Raw genomic sequence first — 18,282 nt, forward strand, 5'->3', positions numbered from 1 at the left:
TATGTCAGCTTGATAGCTACATGGGGGTGAATTAGAAATATTGTCTGGGAAGATGTAGTCAGAATTGAGAATAGAACTAGGAAGCAGGTACTGTCGAATGTAAATCATTAATTCCCCAATAAAGAAATTAAAAAAAAAAAAAGAACTAGGAAGCAGGATTAGGGCTCACAAACTTGAAGAAAATATATAAATGAAATTAACTGTTTACCATATCGATCTAACCCATAGCCCATATTTGTTCATATTTAGCACTGGAGCCTGTACCTCCAGTCCTTGTAACCTCCCACGTCCTTGTCAGGTTGCCCCACTGTATTTTTCTTAGCTTCAGTTTTAAGGCAGAAATATTCCAGACCCAAAGCCCTGGGCTTTGTGGCAGTGGGAATTATAAGCCTTGAATACCTACAGGAAACAGCTGATGAAATGCTGGTGGTAAGTTAAGGTGACCACCTCCATGATAGCTTTGGGGTGGCAGTATAACTTCAGACCTTTGTGTGGGGAGACTGTTAACCACTTAACCACTGGGAATCTGCGTACGCTTGACTGCTTCATCAGAGGCAGAGAAGAGCTTTTAGTCTTTGCAAAACTCTGGGCCAGAGCTCAGCAGAACCATGTCAGCCTGCCCCCATCACACCCCTGGGCTTCCTGCCTGAGTTAGTGGGACTGAAGCATCAATCCTGGGTATAAATTGTCTTTCTCAGGCAAAGTGCAAGGACTGGCTCAAGGATCCCAGTTCGAGTCCCCGGCTCCCCACCTGCAAGGGGAGTTACTTCACAAGCAATAAAGCAGGTCTGCCACGTGTCTATCTCCCCCCACCCCCTATCGCCCCTCCTCTCTCGATTTCTCTCTGTCCTATCCAGCAACAACGACATCAATAATAACTACAGCAATAAAACAGCAAGGGCATTGAAAGGAAATAAATATATAAATAAATATTTTTTAATTATAAAAAAAAGGAAAGAAAGAAAGCTAGTGCAGGGACAGTACCATGGATAGAACCTGGAATTTGATGCATTCAAGTCTGACACTCTACCTTGCTGTGAAACCTCTGAGACTTCAGCAGTAGTTCTTTATAGTTGACATTTAGCTCCTGATTACAAAAGCAAACCATTGTAATGATCCACTTGGCAGGCTGAAGTTATGTCATGAGTCTTGTGAGAAAGCTCAGCAGATATGGAACAGAGAACTTTGGGCCTTTACAAAACACTGAGCCAGAATTTAGCAGAACCATGTCAACCCACCACACCCCTAGGCTTCCTGCCTGACCGAGCTAATGGAAATGAATCATCAATGCCTGGGTATATATTCTCTTTCTTTCAAATATATATAGAGAATTATTTTACTTTTTGGTGTTTTTTTTTTTATTATTTAAGTATAAATGTGGTTTTCCCAGGGTGATTCCTCTTAAAATTATAACCAGAGTGTAACCAAAGTATAACCAAAGGCAACTTAGTGTAGTAGGGAGGCGTTGTGATTAGCATCCAGTATACTTGGGACTAAACCTGACACCATTCTAAATATCCTGAACAGATGATTTAGTCTTATGCTTCTCCAGTAATGAGCTGGTGGTCATAGCATTTGCTGCGCTCCACTCATAGTATAGTTATAAAATGCAAATGTCGAGTTGTATATGAGACTCTCTCAAGTATAAAGAATAATTACACAAAGGCCAGCACTGTCATTGTTTGGCAGAATGAAAGGTCCTTGTAGCTGTTGGATTCAAAATGCTATTGTTTTTGGAGTCAGTTCCTTTTTAGAAGAATCTAATTTCCTTTCATGGGTCGTTGACTTTATCAGTGGTGACTAAGGAAGATAGCAGTTAGCCTTAATTACACAGTGCTGCAATAATAGTCAGGCTTTTGGAGATTAAATCATACTCAGTAACTGACGTCATACGGGTTTATTGTATTTTTCATTTCCCCATAAAACTGTTATTTATAACTTCTATTCATGTAGGCTCCAACAGCAATCTAGAGAATATTTGTGGCAGTAAAGTTTTAAGAGCCCTTCAGCATCCTTCCAGGCCATATTCCATTTCTTTTTCACAAAGTTGTTGAGACTTTATATATGTCTATGTATATATGTGTATATGTGTATGTATGTGTGTGTGTGTATCCCGTTGTACAGAATGAATATTTTATGTGTTTGAAATGTTTCATAGTCCAAAGCAAGCCATAAAATTAACCAGAATTTTAAGGAGGGGAACATGTCAGATTTAATAAAAACACTTTGTGCAGAAACCTGGTAGCAGTGGCTGCTGGTTGTTTTCAGGTAAGAGATTAGGTGCAGCAAACTCTTGATAGCAGAGAAGAGATCTAAAGACAAACGGCTAGAATGCCATGTATACATTGATAGTTGTCTGCTTGCAACAAGACTTTTGAGGAGGGACCAGGTGGTGACACCCCTGGTTGAGTGCACATGTGACAGTGCGCAAGGACCTGGGTTCAAGCCCCTGGTCCCCACCTGCTAGGGGAAAGCTTCACAAGTGGTGAAGCAGGGCTGCAGGTGTCTTTCTGTCTCTCTCCCTGTCTCTCCCGTCCTCTCAATTTCAGGCTGTCTCTTATCCAATAAATAAACAAAGATAAAAAAATTTTTTTTAAAGTTTTGAGGGAATGTCAATACACTATTTAACTGCCAAGTTGGCAGTCAAGAAAAACGTTCAGAGTAGACTGCCATTTAAGTTATCTGGCTATGAAGACCTGCACTACTTGAGCATCTACTACATGCCATAGAACTGTAGACTTTGTTTAGGTGATGTGTGTCCTTGTGTGTGTCATGCAGGACATAAGACATATTTACTATTACATTTATAATTAAATTACATTATGGTAATTTAAAGCCACTGAAAGTCTGTTCTGAATTTTATGTTTTCCATAAACTTGTCTGAAGATAAATTTCAGGCTGCTGATAAAAAAATAATAATGGGGGGACTGGGCAGTGACACACATACTAACTACCGTGCCCAAGGACCCTCTTGCGGGGGGGGGGGGGGTCGCTTCATAAGCAGTGAAGCAGATCTACAAGTGTCTCTTTCTTTGCCTCTATCTCCCCTCCCCACTCAGTTCCTTTTTTTAAGACTTTTTAAAATTTTTTTAAAATTACCTTTATTTATTTATTGGATAGAGACAACCAGGATGCAAGAGGGAAGGGGGAAATAGAGAGGAAGAGAGACACCTGCAGCCCCGCTTCACCACTTGGAAAACTTTCCCATCGCAGATGGGAACAGGGCTTCAACCTGGGTCCCTGCACCTTGTAACATGTGCACTCAACCAGGTGTGCCACCACTCAGCACTCCCACTCACATTCTCTCTGTTCTGTCAAATAAAACAGAAAGGGAAAAAATGGTTGCCAGGAGTGGTGGATTCGTAGTGCCAGGACTGAGCCCAGCAATAACCCTGGTGGCAAAAAAAAAAAAAAAAAAAAGATAATGCATCTCTTTGATGGGTTTATATCCCCTTTCCATTTCTGGTATTATAGAGTTGAGACCTGGTCACAACTTCCCAGCATCTTATATGTCACAGTAATGCTCTGGTTCTTTCCTCCTCCTCCTCTCTCATAAATAAACAAGGGGCCAGGAAGTGGTGCACCTGGTTAAGCACTTACATTACAATGCACAGGGATCCATGTTCAAGCCCCTGGTTCCCACCTGCAGGCGGAAAGCTTCACAAGTGGTGAAACAGGTCTGCAGGTATCTCTGTTTCTCTCCCTCTCTATCTCTCTCCTCTCAATTTCCCTCTGTCTATCCAATAATAAATAAGATATATAAAAAAATAAAACCAACTTTTTAAAAAAGAAAAGAGTTCTGAATTAGCATAGGCCTGGTTTTTGGCTCTGGGTGGTAGAAATGTTGAGATGTATATTAGGTATGTCCTTTCCAATAAAAACGCAAAATGGCCTCCAGGAGTAGTGGATTCATAGTGCTGGCACCAAGCCCCCAGCAATAATCCTGGAGGCAAAATAATAATAGTAAGATGATGATGATGATTGTATCATCTGAGCCTAAAGAGATGGAAATGGAGGTGATGCTAAGTGAAGAAAGAAGTGAACGACAATTACAGGGTAGTACATGAAATATAAATAAGTAAAGCAAATGAACTTGCAAAAAAAAAAAGTGGTGGCTAAGCTGTTTCTTAGACTGTGGGGACTATTATGGTACGGGGGCTATGGAGTAGGGGTGGGAGGGAACACAGGGCTTTGGACGGAAGGTGCTATGGTTCACACATGCTGTGTGGATGCAAAACTGTATTCCTAAAATGTTATCTTGTAAACCACTATTAAATTCCAAATAATAGTCATCTCCCCCCACTTAAAAAAAAAAAAAAGACAATAGATTGGGTAGAAATACTTACTACCTACATAACAGTCAAAAGTATAGACTCCTGAAGGCAGCCACTCTGAGTGCCTGCTGCTCTCCTGCAGGAAAGGTGGGGAAGGCTTCCTTCACGGACTGGTGAGAAGAGCCTTCTCATCCTCTGTAACTGCCTTATTCTTACAGGATGTTTATAAGCCCCGTCGGAAATATAAACGCCAACAGGGAGCCGAGGACCTGCCTGATGAAGAATCTCGAATCCATTCTACCCTTTTGGAATATGGAAGGTAATAAATGGAACGCAATCTAAATTGTCTTGATTTACTGGATATATGAAAAAAGAAAACCCTACTGGAATTTCTTCACTGGAATTAAGCTAGTTGACTTTTTTTCTCATGTTTGCGTTTATGTTCGTGGCCTGAGATTTCCAGAAGCGGGGACTCTTCTCTCTGATTTTGAGTCACCCAAGGTTACTTTAGTGGTGGTCGAAGCCCGGTCTTTGAAATTCCTCTGTGGAAATAATGTGTGTAACTGATATTGGCTCTCCCCTTCTTAGGGATTTGTGATGTTTAGAGCATTTGCAGAGGCTGCGAGGGTGGAGAACTTTGTGCTTTTGCCTTATTTATTTATTGCCACCAGGCTTATCACTGAGGCTTGGTGCCTGCCCAGGGAATCCACTGCTCCCCCTCTGCCAACTCCCCCTCTGTCTGCCCCCCACACAGCCTTTTTATTTGATAGGACAGAGAGAACTTGAGAGAGGAGGCAGGATAAAGAGGTAGGGAGACAGAAAGATACCTACTGTACTTGCCTCACCACTAGTGAAGCTTCCACCCTGGAGGTGGGGAGCAGGGATTTGACCTCAGATCCTTGCACATGGTAATGCATACACTTAACCTGGTGCACCACTACCTGTCTCCCAACCTCTATGCCATTTCTTAAACTTTCAGATAAATTACAGATATGAAAGTTGCCATCGCTACTTTATTTTACTAGTAAAACAATAGTTTGGGTTTCCCATGTAGAATTATCCAGACTAGGAAAGTTAAAAATTTCCAAGTTATCTGTGTATATCTTTTTTAATTCCTTATATCTTTAGTTTTTACTTAAATACACACAAGGACATACATACTTCTTGTTGACCGTGGTTATTAACCTTTGTTTGTCTCCTGCGTTTTTTACATAGGGTAACTGATTCCTTAATGTGAGTATGTGTCCTGGTGCTTCCTGGGAGTGTTTGCTGTGTTTTGCTCTATCTCCTAACCCACCCTCCTTGAGCAGCAAGAACTAACAGCACTTCCAGTAGCCTCTCCCTGAGTGAGCATTCTATGGCTTTCCCCACTAGAGAAAACCAAAAAGAAATTAGGCTTAATTTGCTTAATTATTTCCATCTTTTAGATGGAATTTGCGATCACTGTTTGTTTGTTTTTTCCCTGAGGGCCTAATGTGGAGTCGGGCTATTTCTGAGAATGAAAACTAGCCTGACTCACTGAAAGGAAGTTGTTAGTTCTGGCCCTGATCTGGGTGTGATCGATGGCCAACCCCAGCCGCTGCTGTGAATTGAACTCGTCCTCTGCGTCAGACTTTAGCAAACCAGCTACATTAACCAGCAGAGCTCCGTATAAAATGAAAATACAGGCCCCCTTGTGAAGAATTATGAAGTGATTAATTGTTAATAAGTGATTATTTCAAGACAGTATCCACAACCAAATGTGGAATCCTTCTGGGTGTGGGCCCCTGGACAGCTCTGGATTGGTTACTCACTCTGGTGGTGCAGATCTTTTCAGCTAAGTCCCTGCAGCGAACAAGCAGGAAGGTTGCCCTGCTCTACAGAGACCATTGCTGGAGAGACAGTCTCTGACTGTCACATTTTTTTTGCAGTCCAAAGACTATGTAGGGAAGTGTTGTGGTTTTGCTATTGCTGGGGGTAAAAATGGAGTTAAAGAATCAAGAAAGGACTGGGCAGTGGTGCACCGGGTTAAGCACCGGGTTAAGCGCACACAGTGCAAAGTGCAAGGATTCCAGTTCAAGCCCCCGGCTCCCCACCTGCAGAGGTCGCTTCACAAGCAGTGAAGCAGATCTGCAGGTGTGTCTATCTTTCTCTTCCCCCACTTTTTCTTTCCCTCCTCTCTCAATTTCTCTCTGTTCTATCCAACAACAGCAGCAGCAACAACAGTAATGGCGGGGGGAGAACTGGAAGATTGTTCACCTCCCCAAGTACTAACACTGTTTCAGCATTTTGTTTCAAAATTCTGTTTCAAATTGGATCTTTTGCCTGTGGCATAGATGATAGTTATTGTCACATGTTGGTGGCTGGGTAAATTTGGGGCTTCTTCAGAATGCTACTGTTTTTGAGACAATCTGACTTGACTTTGTTTAAGAGAGAAGGCACATGTTTTGTTGTGTTTTGGGAAGAGCAGTGCGTCTCAGTTTCCATTGTAGTTCCTACTGGAGGTGTGCTGATTTCTGCTATGTCTAAGGGAGATGTTTGATGAAAAAAAATTCTTTGTTTTTAGGAGAAGTGATGTCTTTTTAGGTTTTCTGGTAAGGAGGAAGTGAATTTGTGAGAGCTAGGGAAGTGAATGCATAAGATACTCTGATACTTTATTTAGCACATTTGACTCTTTGAGAATGATTGAGTCAGCATTCAGCAAGGTTGAGAAGCAGTTTGCCCAAGTTATCTGCTGAGCACTACTGGGAATCTCCCACTGCAACTTGAATTCAGGTTTCTAGATTGCAAAAGCATGCCATTATCATTATCTTGATCTTCTTTTAAATTTTTTATTAGTGCTTTGATAATGATTTACAAGATTGTAAAGTAATCGGTATGAAATTCCACACAGTTCCCACCACCAGAGTTCTGTGTCTCATCTCCTCCATTGGAAAATTTTCTATTATTTATCCTTCTGGCAATATGGACAAAAATTCTTTTGGGGGTGCGGAAGGTAGGAGGTCTGACTTCTGTTGTAATTGATTCTCCACTAGACATGGGCATTGGCAGGTCATTCCATTCCCCCAACCTGTTTCTATCTTGACCTAGTGTAGTAGGGCTCTAGAGAGATGAGGGTCTAGGACATACTGGGGAGGTCGTCTGCCCAGGGAGTTCCGGGTGGAATTATAGCAATATCTGCGACTTGGTGGCTAAAGGGCTGTAAGATATAAGGCAGGATAAATTACTTAATAAATAGGAACCAAATGGCAGAAATAGAGTAGATGATATAAAGGGTCTTCAGGTGGGAAGGAGCTAAGATGTTTATTTTAGGTATGTTTCTAAGGACCTGTGGCTTTAGTAATTTTGGCCTGAGCTTGATTACTAACATGCAGGTGACCTAAAAATGTCTGCGGAGATGGTGTCAGAGTTGAGAATAGGGCTAGAAAGATGGATTAGGATGGAGAGTAACTACCAGACTTGAAGTAAGCATATAAGTACAGTTAACTGTCTACACCATCAATTTGACCTATGGCCCATGTCTATTCATATTTAGCACAGGAGCCTGTGTAACTTCTGAGTCCCTGTCAGTCTGAGCTCACAGTCCATGGTCACAGCTGAGAACATTCTAGGCTGCACTCATTTCAGGACCAGTCTTCCTGGAGTGGCAGAGTAGGCTGACCCAGCCTCCCTTCAGAGAATGGGGCAGTCCCCACCAATGCTACTTTATAGTGAGCACAAGATCCTGGATAGGCCCAGAGAGGACTTATGATATCATTCCTGTTGGAACTGACCAACGATGCTGGAGAGAGGGACCTATAGGATGTGTAGGCCCACCATATCTATGTGGGAATCCAAGGATTCCCTGACTGGAGCCGCAGATAATGGAGTGGCCTGGGATTGACCAAAAAGGCCATCATTAAAGTGAGCAAGTCTCCTGCCATTAACCAGCTTTTGAAGTCCTTTCTTTATCTAACAAGCTTATACTTTCTCCCAGTTGTTAAATTCTTGAGTGTCATTTGTTGTATTCAAACTGGTACTAGGTTTATGGGGTCTGGCCTCAAGTTAGAGAGGGTTTAAGTGGAATCTAAATTAACCTTAAGTTTCACTGCATTTACTTATTTGATGATTCTCATAGAGGTTGTCATAGGGAAAATAATTGTCTTTTAGTTGATATATATATCTCCAGTATATATCTTTTGGCCAATTGTATACAGTATTTTTTCTAAAGATAATCAAGGAGGTAATAATAATGTTGCCTAGCATGCCTCAGGAATAGAATTTTCATTTCAATTCATTTAAATTTTAAAACTCCTGTTTGATTTAGTTATTATGAGGTACAGCAGGATGTGTGTAGTCATGTGAAGGAATTAAGCACTGATTTGTGGTGCAGTATCGATGCAACCAAGCATGTCAAGTGAAAGGAGTCCAGCTCAAAAAGGCCACATCAGGAATGATTCCATGTTTATGAAATGTCTAGAATAGGCAAGTCCATATAGAAAGCTCATTAGTGGTTGCTGAGATGGGGAAGAATCTCTTAGCCTCCATGAAACTTACCTCAAATTAAGTAGTGGGAATGTTTGCACAAAATAGTGAATGTGCAAAAAAGAAAAAAAAAAAGGTACTAAAATGTATAAACTAAGATGAAAAATTTTATTTTGCCTGAATTATACCCAAATATTTAAATTAAAAAAAGTGGCTGGGAATCGGGCGTTAGCACAGCGGGTTAAGTGCAGGTGGTGCTAAGTGCAAGGACTGGCATAAGGATCCCAATTCAAGCCACCGGCTCCCCACCTGCAGGGGAGTTGCTTCATGGGCGGTGAAGCGAGTCTGCAGGTGTCTATCTTTCTCTCCCCATCTCTGTTATCCCCTCCTCTCTCCATTTCTCTCAGTCCTACCCAACAACGACATCAGTAACAACAACAATAAAACAACAAGAGCAACAAAAGGGAATAATTTTTTTTTTAATTTTTAAAAAATGACTGAAGTACATTCTTTCCCTTCCAAGAGCTCCACAGACAGATTACACTTAACACAATTAACTGAGCATTGTAGAATGAGTATACTGACAGTATAAACATCAGAACATATAGGCTTAACCTAATTTTAGATTGTTAGAAAGATCTCCCCAGAGCCTGTCTTTAGAGAGAAGATAGGACCTGGGAATTACCCCCCAAGTTTATTTATTTCTACTCTTCTCCTTGGGAAGTTCATCAACTTCTTTGGCCTCAGATACAGGCTCTCAAGAGTGTGTCTTCTACCCGTGTGTGTCTGCACAGATGAAAGATCAGGGAAGTCCAAGGTTCATAAACACTTATCAGAGCAGGAAGCTTAGATAGGACATAGGACAAGGTTCCCTGGTTAAGGACACACACCCTTCCTCGAGTGAGGGATCTAGGCAGAGTCACTTCCCAAGCATAACATCAACAGTGCCACTTCTGCCTCAGTGATCAGGAAACCAACTTGTGGCCTGTGGAATTGGGAAACTGGGGTTCCAGCTGCTGATACAGAAACCACAGCACTCCTGCCCAAGTCAGAGAGCCACAGTGATAGCTGCTGGCCCCAGAACCAGGTCACTATGACAGTGACCCTCCTCCACATAACGAACCCTGTATGCCTTCCCTCTGTTCTCATCTTAACCACCACACATTTGAAATTCCAGCAAATGTATCAGATAGCTGAAACCTAAATTGCATTTAGAAGCCTAGATGCAAGGGAGATAGAAAAGAGTTTTACCGTTTTAACGTTTGTTTTTAATATTGGATAGAGACAGAGAAATTAAGAGGGGAGGAGAAGATAGAAAGGGAGAGATTCAGAGAGACACCTGCATCCCTGGTTCACCACTCATGAAGCTTTCCCCCTGCAAGCGGGGACCAGAGGCTTGAACTTGGGTCCTTGTGCACTGTATAATGTGTGCACTTAACCAGGTGTGCCACTGCCTGGCCCCTGAGTATTACTGTTTTCTAATCACTCCACTCTAGGAAAACATAACAGATACTAGCTAACTTCAATTTACAGAGTCTGCTATAAGGTTCTTTGCAGAACTTTTTAGGATACTCCAAATTCAGCCTTGGCCTATTATATTTGATTTTGTACTTAGGTGCCTGGTGGAAGGGCACCATTGCCCAGCAGTGACTTGTTGTTGTTGTTGTTGTTGTTATTGTTTGTTTTTTTGTTCTCTCCAGAGTTGCATGATAATGTATGGCCATTGGCTTCTTGATTTCTGCATATCCTTTCCCTATCGTTATTCAATGCTTAACGTCCATAGACATGCAAGATGTGAAAGTAACATCAGGAGGAGGGTACATGTCCACATGCCCTTGGGCATGATCGCCACCTGGGAAGTGGAGAGAATATGAGCAGATACAGAGATGGGTTAGCTGGGGAGGTGTTTGGAGAGGAGGTGGCTTTAGTGCTGAGGTGTAAGGAGTGGATAGGAAAGGAGGAGAGAAGAGAATGTCCAGTGTAGGAAAAGTTCTTTCTCCAGCCACTGGTGAAAGGAACAGGTGAGGTGAACTTCTAGGGTTGAGTGTCCAAGAGGTCCTATTCTCTCTCTCTCTCTCTCTCTCTCCCCATTCCTCCTCTTCCCCCCCTCCTCCTCCTCTTTCTTCTTCTTCTCCTTCTCTCTTTTTCTCTCTCTCTCCCCTTTTACGTTATTTTATTGTATTTCCTCCAGGGTTATTTCTGGGGCTCAGTGCTGACACTTCAAATCCACTACTTCTGGCAGCCATTTTTTTAATAGGATAGAAAGAAATTGAAGGAGGAGGGAAAAACAGAGGGAGAAAGACACCTGTAGACCGGCTTCACCAGTTGAGAAGTGACCCCCCCCCCCTGCAGGTGGGGAACTGGGGATTTGAACCTGGACCCTTGTGCTTCATATTATGTGCCTTAACCCAGTGTGCCACCACCTGACTTCCCTTTTTATTTTTTATTTATTTATTTACTTTTGCCTCCAGGGTTATATCTGGGGCTCAGTGCTGGCAAGGCAAATCCACTGCTCCAGACAGCCATTTTTTCCCTCGTTTTATTGGATGGGTCAAAGAGAAATTGAGAGAGGATGGGTAAAAAGAGAGAGAGAGAGAAAGATAGACACACCTACAGATCTGCTTCACTGCCTATGAAGTATCCCCCTCCCTGACTCCCTCCCCCCCCCCCGCAGGTGGGGAGCTGGGCCTCAAACCCGGATCCTCCTCGTTGGGTTGGTCATTGCACTTAGTACTGTGTGAGCTTAACCAGGGGTGTCACCACCCAACCCCCCATCCTGTTTTTTCTTGAGGCAAGAGACCTGCTCTTTGCAAATGCTTGACAAGCCAGTGGGAAGTTAGATAAGCAGTGGGGAGGGAGGGAGAGCAGAGTAGAGTGTGACTGCAGACCTGAGTCTCCATTAAGAAACCAACACACTGGCCTGGCAAGTGAAGCACCAGGGGGTGGCAGTGAGGGCAGAGCAGAGTAGAGTGTGACTGCAGACCTGAGTTTCCATTAAGAAACCGACACACTGGCCTGGCAAGTGAAGCACCAGGGGGTGACAGTGAGGGCAGAGCAGAGTGTGACTGCAGACCTGAGTCTCCATTAAGAAACCAACACACTGGCCTGGCAAGTGAAGCACCATGGGGTGGCAGTGAGGGCAGAGCAGAGAGTTAGTTGTTGGTCTTCCTGACTTGATTGCTTGTAACTTTATCTCCTTACCTTAAAAGTAAGTGAGGTTGGGTGTTTGCTTAGTGTCGAATGGCTTTTGCATTGCTAAACATGCAGGAATATCATGTAGAGCTTCAAAATAAAGGACTTGACCTAAAGCGCATTTGTGGATTTGTTTGAGTTCAGGATTGCTTGAGGTGAGCACACACCATACACTTTTGACATCAAGCTTGGGCTTGTGTTTGAGAATGGAAAGTGAGCTGGATTGGAGATTCTGAAAGTCACCCTGAGAGGCATGTCCATCTTGAGTAAACACATTCGCTTTTGTTTACATAGTCATTTCTTAAGGATTTTAGTTTAAACTGTGGATCTAAAGATTCAGTGTGTGATTCAAAAAGCAGTGATTAAAACATTAATTCCCCAATAAAGAAATAAATTATTTTAAAAAAAAGAATAAGGGGGCTGGGTAGTAGCACAGTGGGTTAAGTGTACATGGTGCAAAACACACGGACCAGCGTAAGGATCCCAGTTCAAGCCCCCAGCTCCTCACCTGTAGGGTGGTCACTTCACCAGTGGTGAAGCAGGTCTGCAGGTGTCTGTCTTTCTCTCCCCCTTTCTGTCTTCCCCTCCTCTCTCCATTTCTTTCTGTCCTATCCAACAATGACAACATCAGTGTTGTTTTCGACGGGTTATGTTGTTTTTGCCGGGCTATCTTCACAGGCGGGTAACAGACGACCAGGGATTCATGGTTGAGCTGTAGGCAGTATCTCTTTATTCATGCAGGACGCAGCACAATCTAAGCCGAGCTAAGCTAAACTAAAGGTACAGTACTGTAAAACTCACAATGCTGTCTTTATATATACTTGCCAAGTAAGGTGGAAACAGGGTGTGACATAGAGAGGGTGGAGAGAAAAGTGACTGGTGAAAATCAGTGTGACAAAGAGGGGGCAGATTAGGCGAGAATCCTATCACTGAACCACAAATGCCCTGGAGGGAGGGTGGAACTTGTTAACAGTGGTTATGTAAATAGAATGAAGTGGTTATGTAAATAGAATAGTGTTAAGCAGGGGGGATTTAAACCAAATGAAACAGAAGGGGTCTCATGCATACCAACACATCAGTAACAACAGCAACAATAAAAACAACAAGGGCAACAAAAGGGAAAAAATGGCCTCCAGGAGCAGTGGATTTGGAGTGTAGGCACCGAGCCCCAGCAATAACCCTGGAGGCAAAATAAATAAATAAATAAATAAATAAAGCAGTGATTAGGAGCCAGGCAGTAGCGCAGCGGGTTAAGCACAGGTGGCACAAGGACTGGCATAAGGATCCCAGTTCGAGCCCCAGACTCCACACCTGCAGGGGAGTTGATTCACAGGCAGTGAAGCAGGTCTTGCAGGTGTCTATATTTCTCTCCCCCTTTCTGTCTTCCCCTCCTCTCTTCATTTCTCTCTGTCCTATCCAACAACGACAACATCAGTAACAACAATAGTAATAATTACAACAATAAAACAAGGGCAACAAAGGAAAAAAATAAATATAAAAAAAGTTTTAAAAAAAGTAATGATTGCACATACACAGAATGCTGTACTCTGCACAATCCAAGAGCTTCCAATTGTAATATTTATATAACAAACAGAACAGTGGTCTTTTTAGTCAAGAAAAGTAGAACATTTTCTTCCATTGCCACATAGCCTAAATCCTGTTTGGTGCTTTTCATAAGGAAAAGCTATCTGAGGTGCATTTTGCCAAATTCATGTGATTTTTCAAATAGTAATTGAACTCCTCCCTTTGTTCTGGCTTACAGGAGATACGGATTTAGCCACCAGAGCAAAACAGAGAAGGTAAGAAAAGCACTGCATCATGGTGGAGAATATTTGAGAGGCAAAGATGTCCCTCTCCTTTGCCTCTGTCTGATGGACTGCCCTGCAGGTCTGGGGTGGTGGAGTGACTGTCAGGCAGACTCTGGTCCAGGGCCAACTCTGACAGCAAGAACAGGCCTCTGCTTTGGCCACTGCACTACTTCCTGGCATCTCCCGACTGCTGTCGCAACAAGCCAAGGAACTGAACCCACAGGCCTGAAAGTCAAGGGTGACTGAAAGGGTCTACCAGGGTCTACTGAGTAAACTCGAAAAGCCCTGGAGACTTGAGGATAAAGTCCTTCTAGGTTCCTGAGCATCCTCATTTGATGAGAGAGACCCTAGCGAGGTGTGAACAGGATACTGGTAGTGAGATGAAGCACAGTCCTGAGTGACAGACCTGCTGTAGGCCAAGACAGCCTATTGTGGGAAAGTCAGCTAAGTCACAGATAGGACAACTTCACAAAGGAGTCCCAAAGATTCTCTGCATTTGTGTCTGCTAGTGTGACAGGAGAGCAAGCATATCAATATGTAGGCCAGGTGGTGGCGCACCTGGTTGAGCACGTGTATTACAGTGCACAAGGACGTGGGTTCTAGCCCCTGGTCCCCACCTGCAGGAGGAAAGCTTTGCGAGTGGTGAAGCAGTGCTGCAGGTGTATCTGTCTCTCTCCCTCTCTATCACCCCTACCCTCTTGATTTCTGGCTGTCCTTATCTAATAAATAAAGATTTTTAAAAAATTAAAAAGAAAAAAAATGAAATTGTAAAAAAAATGGTAACCCCACTTGTCCTTTGTTGGTTGGGGGGTGGGAGGAGTATCACAGAACTTTGGTGGAGGGTGTGGGATTGAAGTCGTACCCCTGAGATCTTACTATTATGTACGTGTTAAATCACTCCTCCAAAATGAGGCAAAAGAAAGTGGAGCCCTACATATTGATATCTAATCATCTCTTTGTTAAACTTGATTTTATTTGATAGAACAGAGAGGAATTGAGGGGCAGGTACAGAGCGGGGAGAGAGAGACCTGCAGCACTGCTTCACCACTTGTGAAGCTTTTTGCACTGCAGATGGCAGTCGGGGGCTTGAACCTGGGTCCTTGTGCATGGTAGTCCATGCATTTAACCAGGTGCACCACCACCGAGCCCCTTAATCATCTTTTTTTTTTTCTCATTCCCCACCCACCCCACCCCTGAGATTTTCTTGAAAGGGATAACACACCTTTGCAGATTCTTCTGGCATAACTACTGCTGTGCGGATCCTCTATCCTTCAGCTTCCCAAGAAGTCTTCCCTGACTCCCAACCTCCCTCTTAATCCCTGAGGTGGTGATTCTCCTCAGAGAGCATCCACTGTGACTGGGACGATGTGCTAAAATAAAGCCAGACTCTTGGTTTCATATCCTAACTCCTCCCCTTCACTGTGTGACTTTGGACTATATAATTGATGTGGTTCTGTTCTCAGCATCTTTAAAACAGGAGGCAGTGGGGGCTAAGCAGTGATGCACCTGTTTAAGCACTCACAATACAGTGTGTAAGGTCCTGGGTTTAAGCCCCTGGTCCCCACCTGCAGGGGGAAAGCTTCACAAGTGATGAAGCAGAGCTGCAGGTGTCTCCCTTTCTATCTCTCCCTCCCCTTTCAATTTCTCTGTCTCTATCAAATAAATAAGTAAAAATAATTTTAAAAAATAAATTAAATATGTACTTTATTTAAAAAAAAAAAAAACAGGAGGCAGTGATCATGCTAGGCTTAGGCCACTTAATCCGTAGTTGGAAGTGATGGCCTTTGGATTCCGCTTTCTTTTCCAGGGAGGGACTGGCTCAGCTCTCCCGGTATGTGTATTTGCTTCTATACTTATGCATTTGCAGTGTTGTCTATGTAGTGAGTCTCCAGCACCTGTACTCAGCTGTCTTTGCATCTTCCCTTGCAGACTGAGGACAAGAAAGCAGCACTGCCCACAGGCCTCTTGCCTACAGAAAAAGCTGATGCCCACGAGGAAGATGAGCTCCGAGCTGCAGAAGAGGTGTGTGGTCCTTGTAGGCGCTGAGATTTTGGTTTAAGTCTCTGAGAGACGTTTCAGTCTCATCTCCAACTTTCCAGAATGGCCACCTGCCTCCAGCTACCACCTACTGTCAGCTGTACTGTCAGCAGGCCTGTCACACTCCTTCCAGTTTCCTTGTTTCATCTTGTGAGGCTCCCCACAAAGCACCTGTCAAATTCTACTTCAAAAAACCTCTGTAAACATACTGTCTGGACAGATCCACTCACTGCTCCTCTGCCTGTTCCTCTTTCAGCAGCGTATTCAGTCACTGATGACCAAGATGACTGCCATGGCAGGTGAGGAGGTGAGTTGGGGAAAATTGTACAGGGACCTGGGACCCTCCTGCTCTGGTTTGTGGGGGTGTCCTCCCAGACAAGCCATCTTCCTCAGAGTCCTGTCTCTTCAGCGTGGTGCACCCCGTGAGTACCCATTCATTGGGGAAAGTGACGATCCTTCCTAGCTGACTGAATCCACATGGATCCCAGTCACTTTCAAAGCCATTAACTGGCTACGGAAGAAGGGCAAACACTAGAAGAAGAAGAAGAAGAAGAAGAAGCCTGTGGTGCTTTCTATGTTCTCCAGATCTTGCAGTCAACTTGTTATACACACATAGAAGCGTCACCCATGGGGACCTCCAGGAGGGAGACTTGAAAGAATCTGTGGGGACAAGACGGGCCCTGCCATGACAGTGTCCCAGGCTTCTGTGGAGGAACCTGATTGAGCCCTGCCTCTTCATAATCAAAACTTACACACTAGATCCCAGGAGCCCTTGTCTTCTCTCATTTCCTAGCCACACTGCCTAGGTAAAAACTAGAATACCAGATTTTTAGTTGCTCCTGCCCAGAGCTCAAGGTTTGTCCAAAAGGTCTAACACCTACTTTTGAAAGAGTCATTCTTTTTTTAAGAGCTGAAAAGGCCAGTGGCCCTGAAGAGCTATCTTAGTGGTTCTGAGACCCCTTTCTCTCATTTGTCCTTTTCCCCCCTGTGTGTTAGGCCCACCAGGTTCCTAACAGGCTCTGTCTAGTGACCCTTAGGAGAGAAACCTTGGGATAGGTATAAAAATGGAAAGGGATTTTCTCTAGGTCCCTACCCTCTGAAGAGAGTCTTAATACAGTCAGCTGAGATTCAGAACATAGAAGGGTAGCTTAACTCCTCCCCCACCCCTTGAGGCTTGTTTTCATCCTATCCTGTCAGTGAATACGTGAACAGCAGCCATGTTCCTCTTCCCTGGGTTATACTGTCGATGCCTCTGTGACATTTTGTGTTGAAGTTTGAGCAGACACCCTGTCTCTCATTGCAGAGCCGTCTCACCGCCAGCTCTGTGGGCCAGATCGTGGGACTCTGCTCTGCTGAGATCAGGCAGATCGTGTCTGAGTATGCAGAGAAGGTATGTGGGGGGTAGGGGGGCAGCAGCCAACCTTTTCCTCGGGTAGTTCCCCAAGCATTTGTTTTCTTTCTTTTTTTTTTTTCCTACACCAGCGCCAGTGGAATTACCAATTACAGTTGAACCACGTTGGTCAAAAACGTATAGCAGGCTTAGCCACACACGGTCCTCAGCCTGAATTAACTAAATTCATCTTGTTCCATGGTATCTGTTCTTCTCAAAATATAAAGAGAAAACTTGTCTCTCAGAGCAGTTATTGCATCTGATAAATCAGTGCTTAAAGTCCAGCAGGGGCTTTTTAGAACTCGGACTCAGTGTAAAGATTGGGCTAAGGCATGAAGCTTTGCCACTTAGGAGATAAACCCCATAACTCAGCCAAGCCCAAGGCAAAAATATTTTTTTTCTGTACTACTTTATTAAAAGGGCATAGAGTGAGGAAAAGTGTGAAAGTCATATTTCAGTATTGGGTATTTTTTTCCATCCCAAGAATAGGCAGCAGGACCTTGAATATCTCAGGGAGACAGTGATTAATCACTTTGCACATAACTGATTCTGGTCTGGCTGAGATATAGTATTGCTAAAATCAGATTTACAGGGCACTGTTTCATATTCTTCCTTCCCTGAACATTCTTAGTCTGCCTCTCTTAAAATATCAACATCGGTTAAAGTACCCTGCTTTGCTTCCTTTGTCCCGGAACCCCTAAGACACATTAGTTTTGTTCCGGCATCTATGCAGTGTGCCTCTCAAGGAATGGCACATGGGAAGGACTTGAAAAAGGGTTACTACCCTCTAACCTGGGAGATTATGTATGACCTGCTCTGAACACAGTCTCTCACCAAATGAGGGGCCTTCTGAGCATGACAGTGAAGTTCTGAGGGGTGGCATTCCTTAGTCCCGCCCACCACCAACACACACACAAACAGATTTTTCTAATTCAATTTTCATGAAATCCAAAGAATATTTTGTCAGCTGGGAAAGGGGACAGTGGTCCAAGTAGCATCTGAGGGGTGACCAAAAAAGGGCTTAATCCAAAAATACAAATAAGCTCGTGTCCTGCTTTGCTGCCGGTACATGCACCGAAATGGCAGAGATGTGACTCTACCTGCCCAAATTGCCACACAGCATTGCTGAGCCTTTTTC

At 43.6% G+C, this 18,282-nt stretch overlaps 1 protein-coding gene across 2 annotated transcripts in view; it reads left to right on the forward strand.

The window, feature by feature from the left end:
* CCDC93 (coiled-coil domain containing 93) overlaps positions 1-18,282 on the forward strand; it is an 89,004-nt gene that overhangs the window by 19,362 nt on the left and 51,360 nt on the right. Inside the window, exons 7-12 of one of the 2 annotated variants that reach the window (XM_060178013.1) lie at positions 4,493-4,593; positions 5,490-5,507; positions 13,672-13,708; positions 15,647-15,739; positions 16,011-16,061; positions 17,058-17,144. In XM_060178013.1, coding sequence (XP_060033996.1) covers positions 4,493-4,593; positions 5,490-5,507; positions 13,672-13,708; positions 15,647-15,739; positions 16,011-16,061; positions 17,058-17,144 — 387 coding nt within the window. The remainder of the gene's footprint in view (positions 1-4,492; positions 4,594-5,489; positions 5,508-13,671; positions 13,709-15,646; positions 15,740-16,010; positions 16,062-17,057; positions 17,145-18,282) is intronic. The other variant, XM_060178014.1, reaches the window with a different exon arrangement.

The sequence above is a fragment of the Erinaceus europaeus genome, chromosome 18 (assembly GCF_950295315.1).
Source record: "Erinaceus europaeus chromosome 18, mEriEur2.1, whole genome shotgun sequence".
Classification (NCBI taxonomy): domain Eukaryota; kingdom Metazoa; phylum Chordata; class Mammalia; order Eulipotyphla; family Erinaceidae; genus Erinaceus; species Erinaceus europaeus.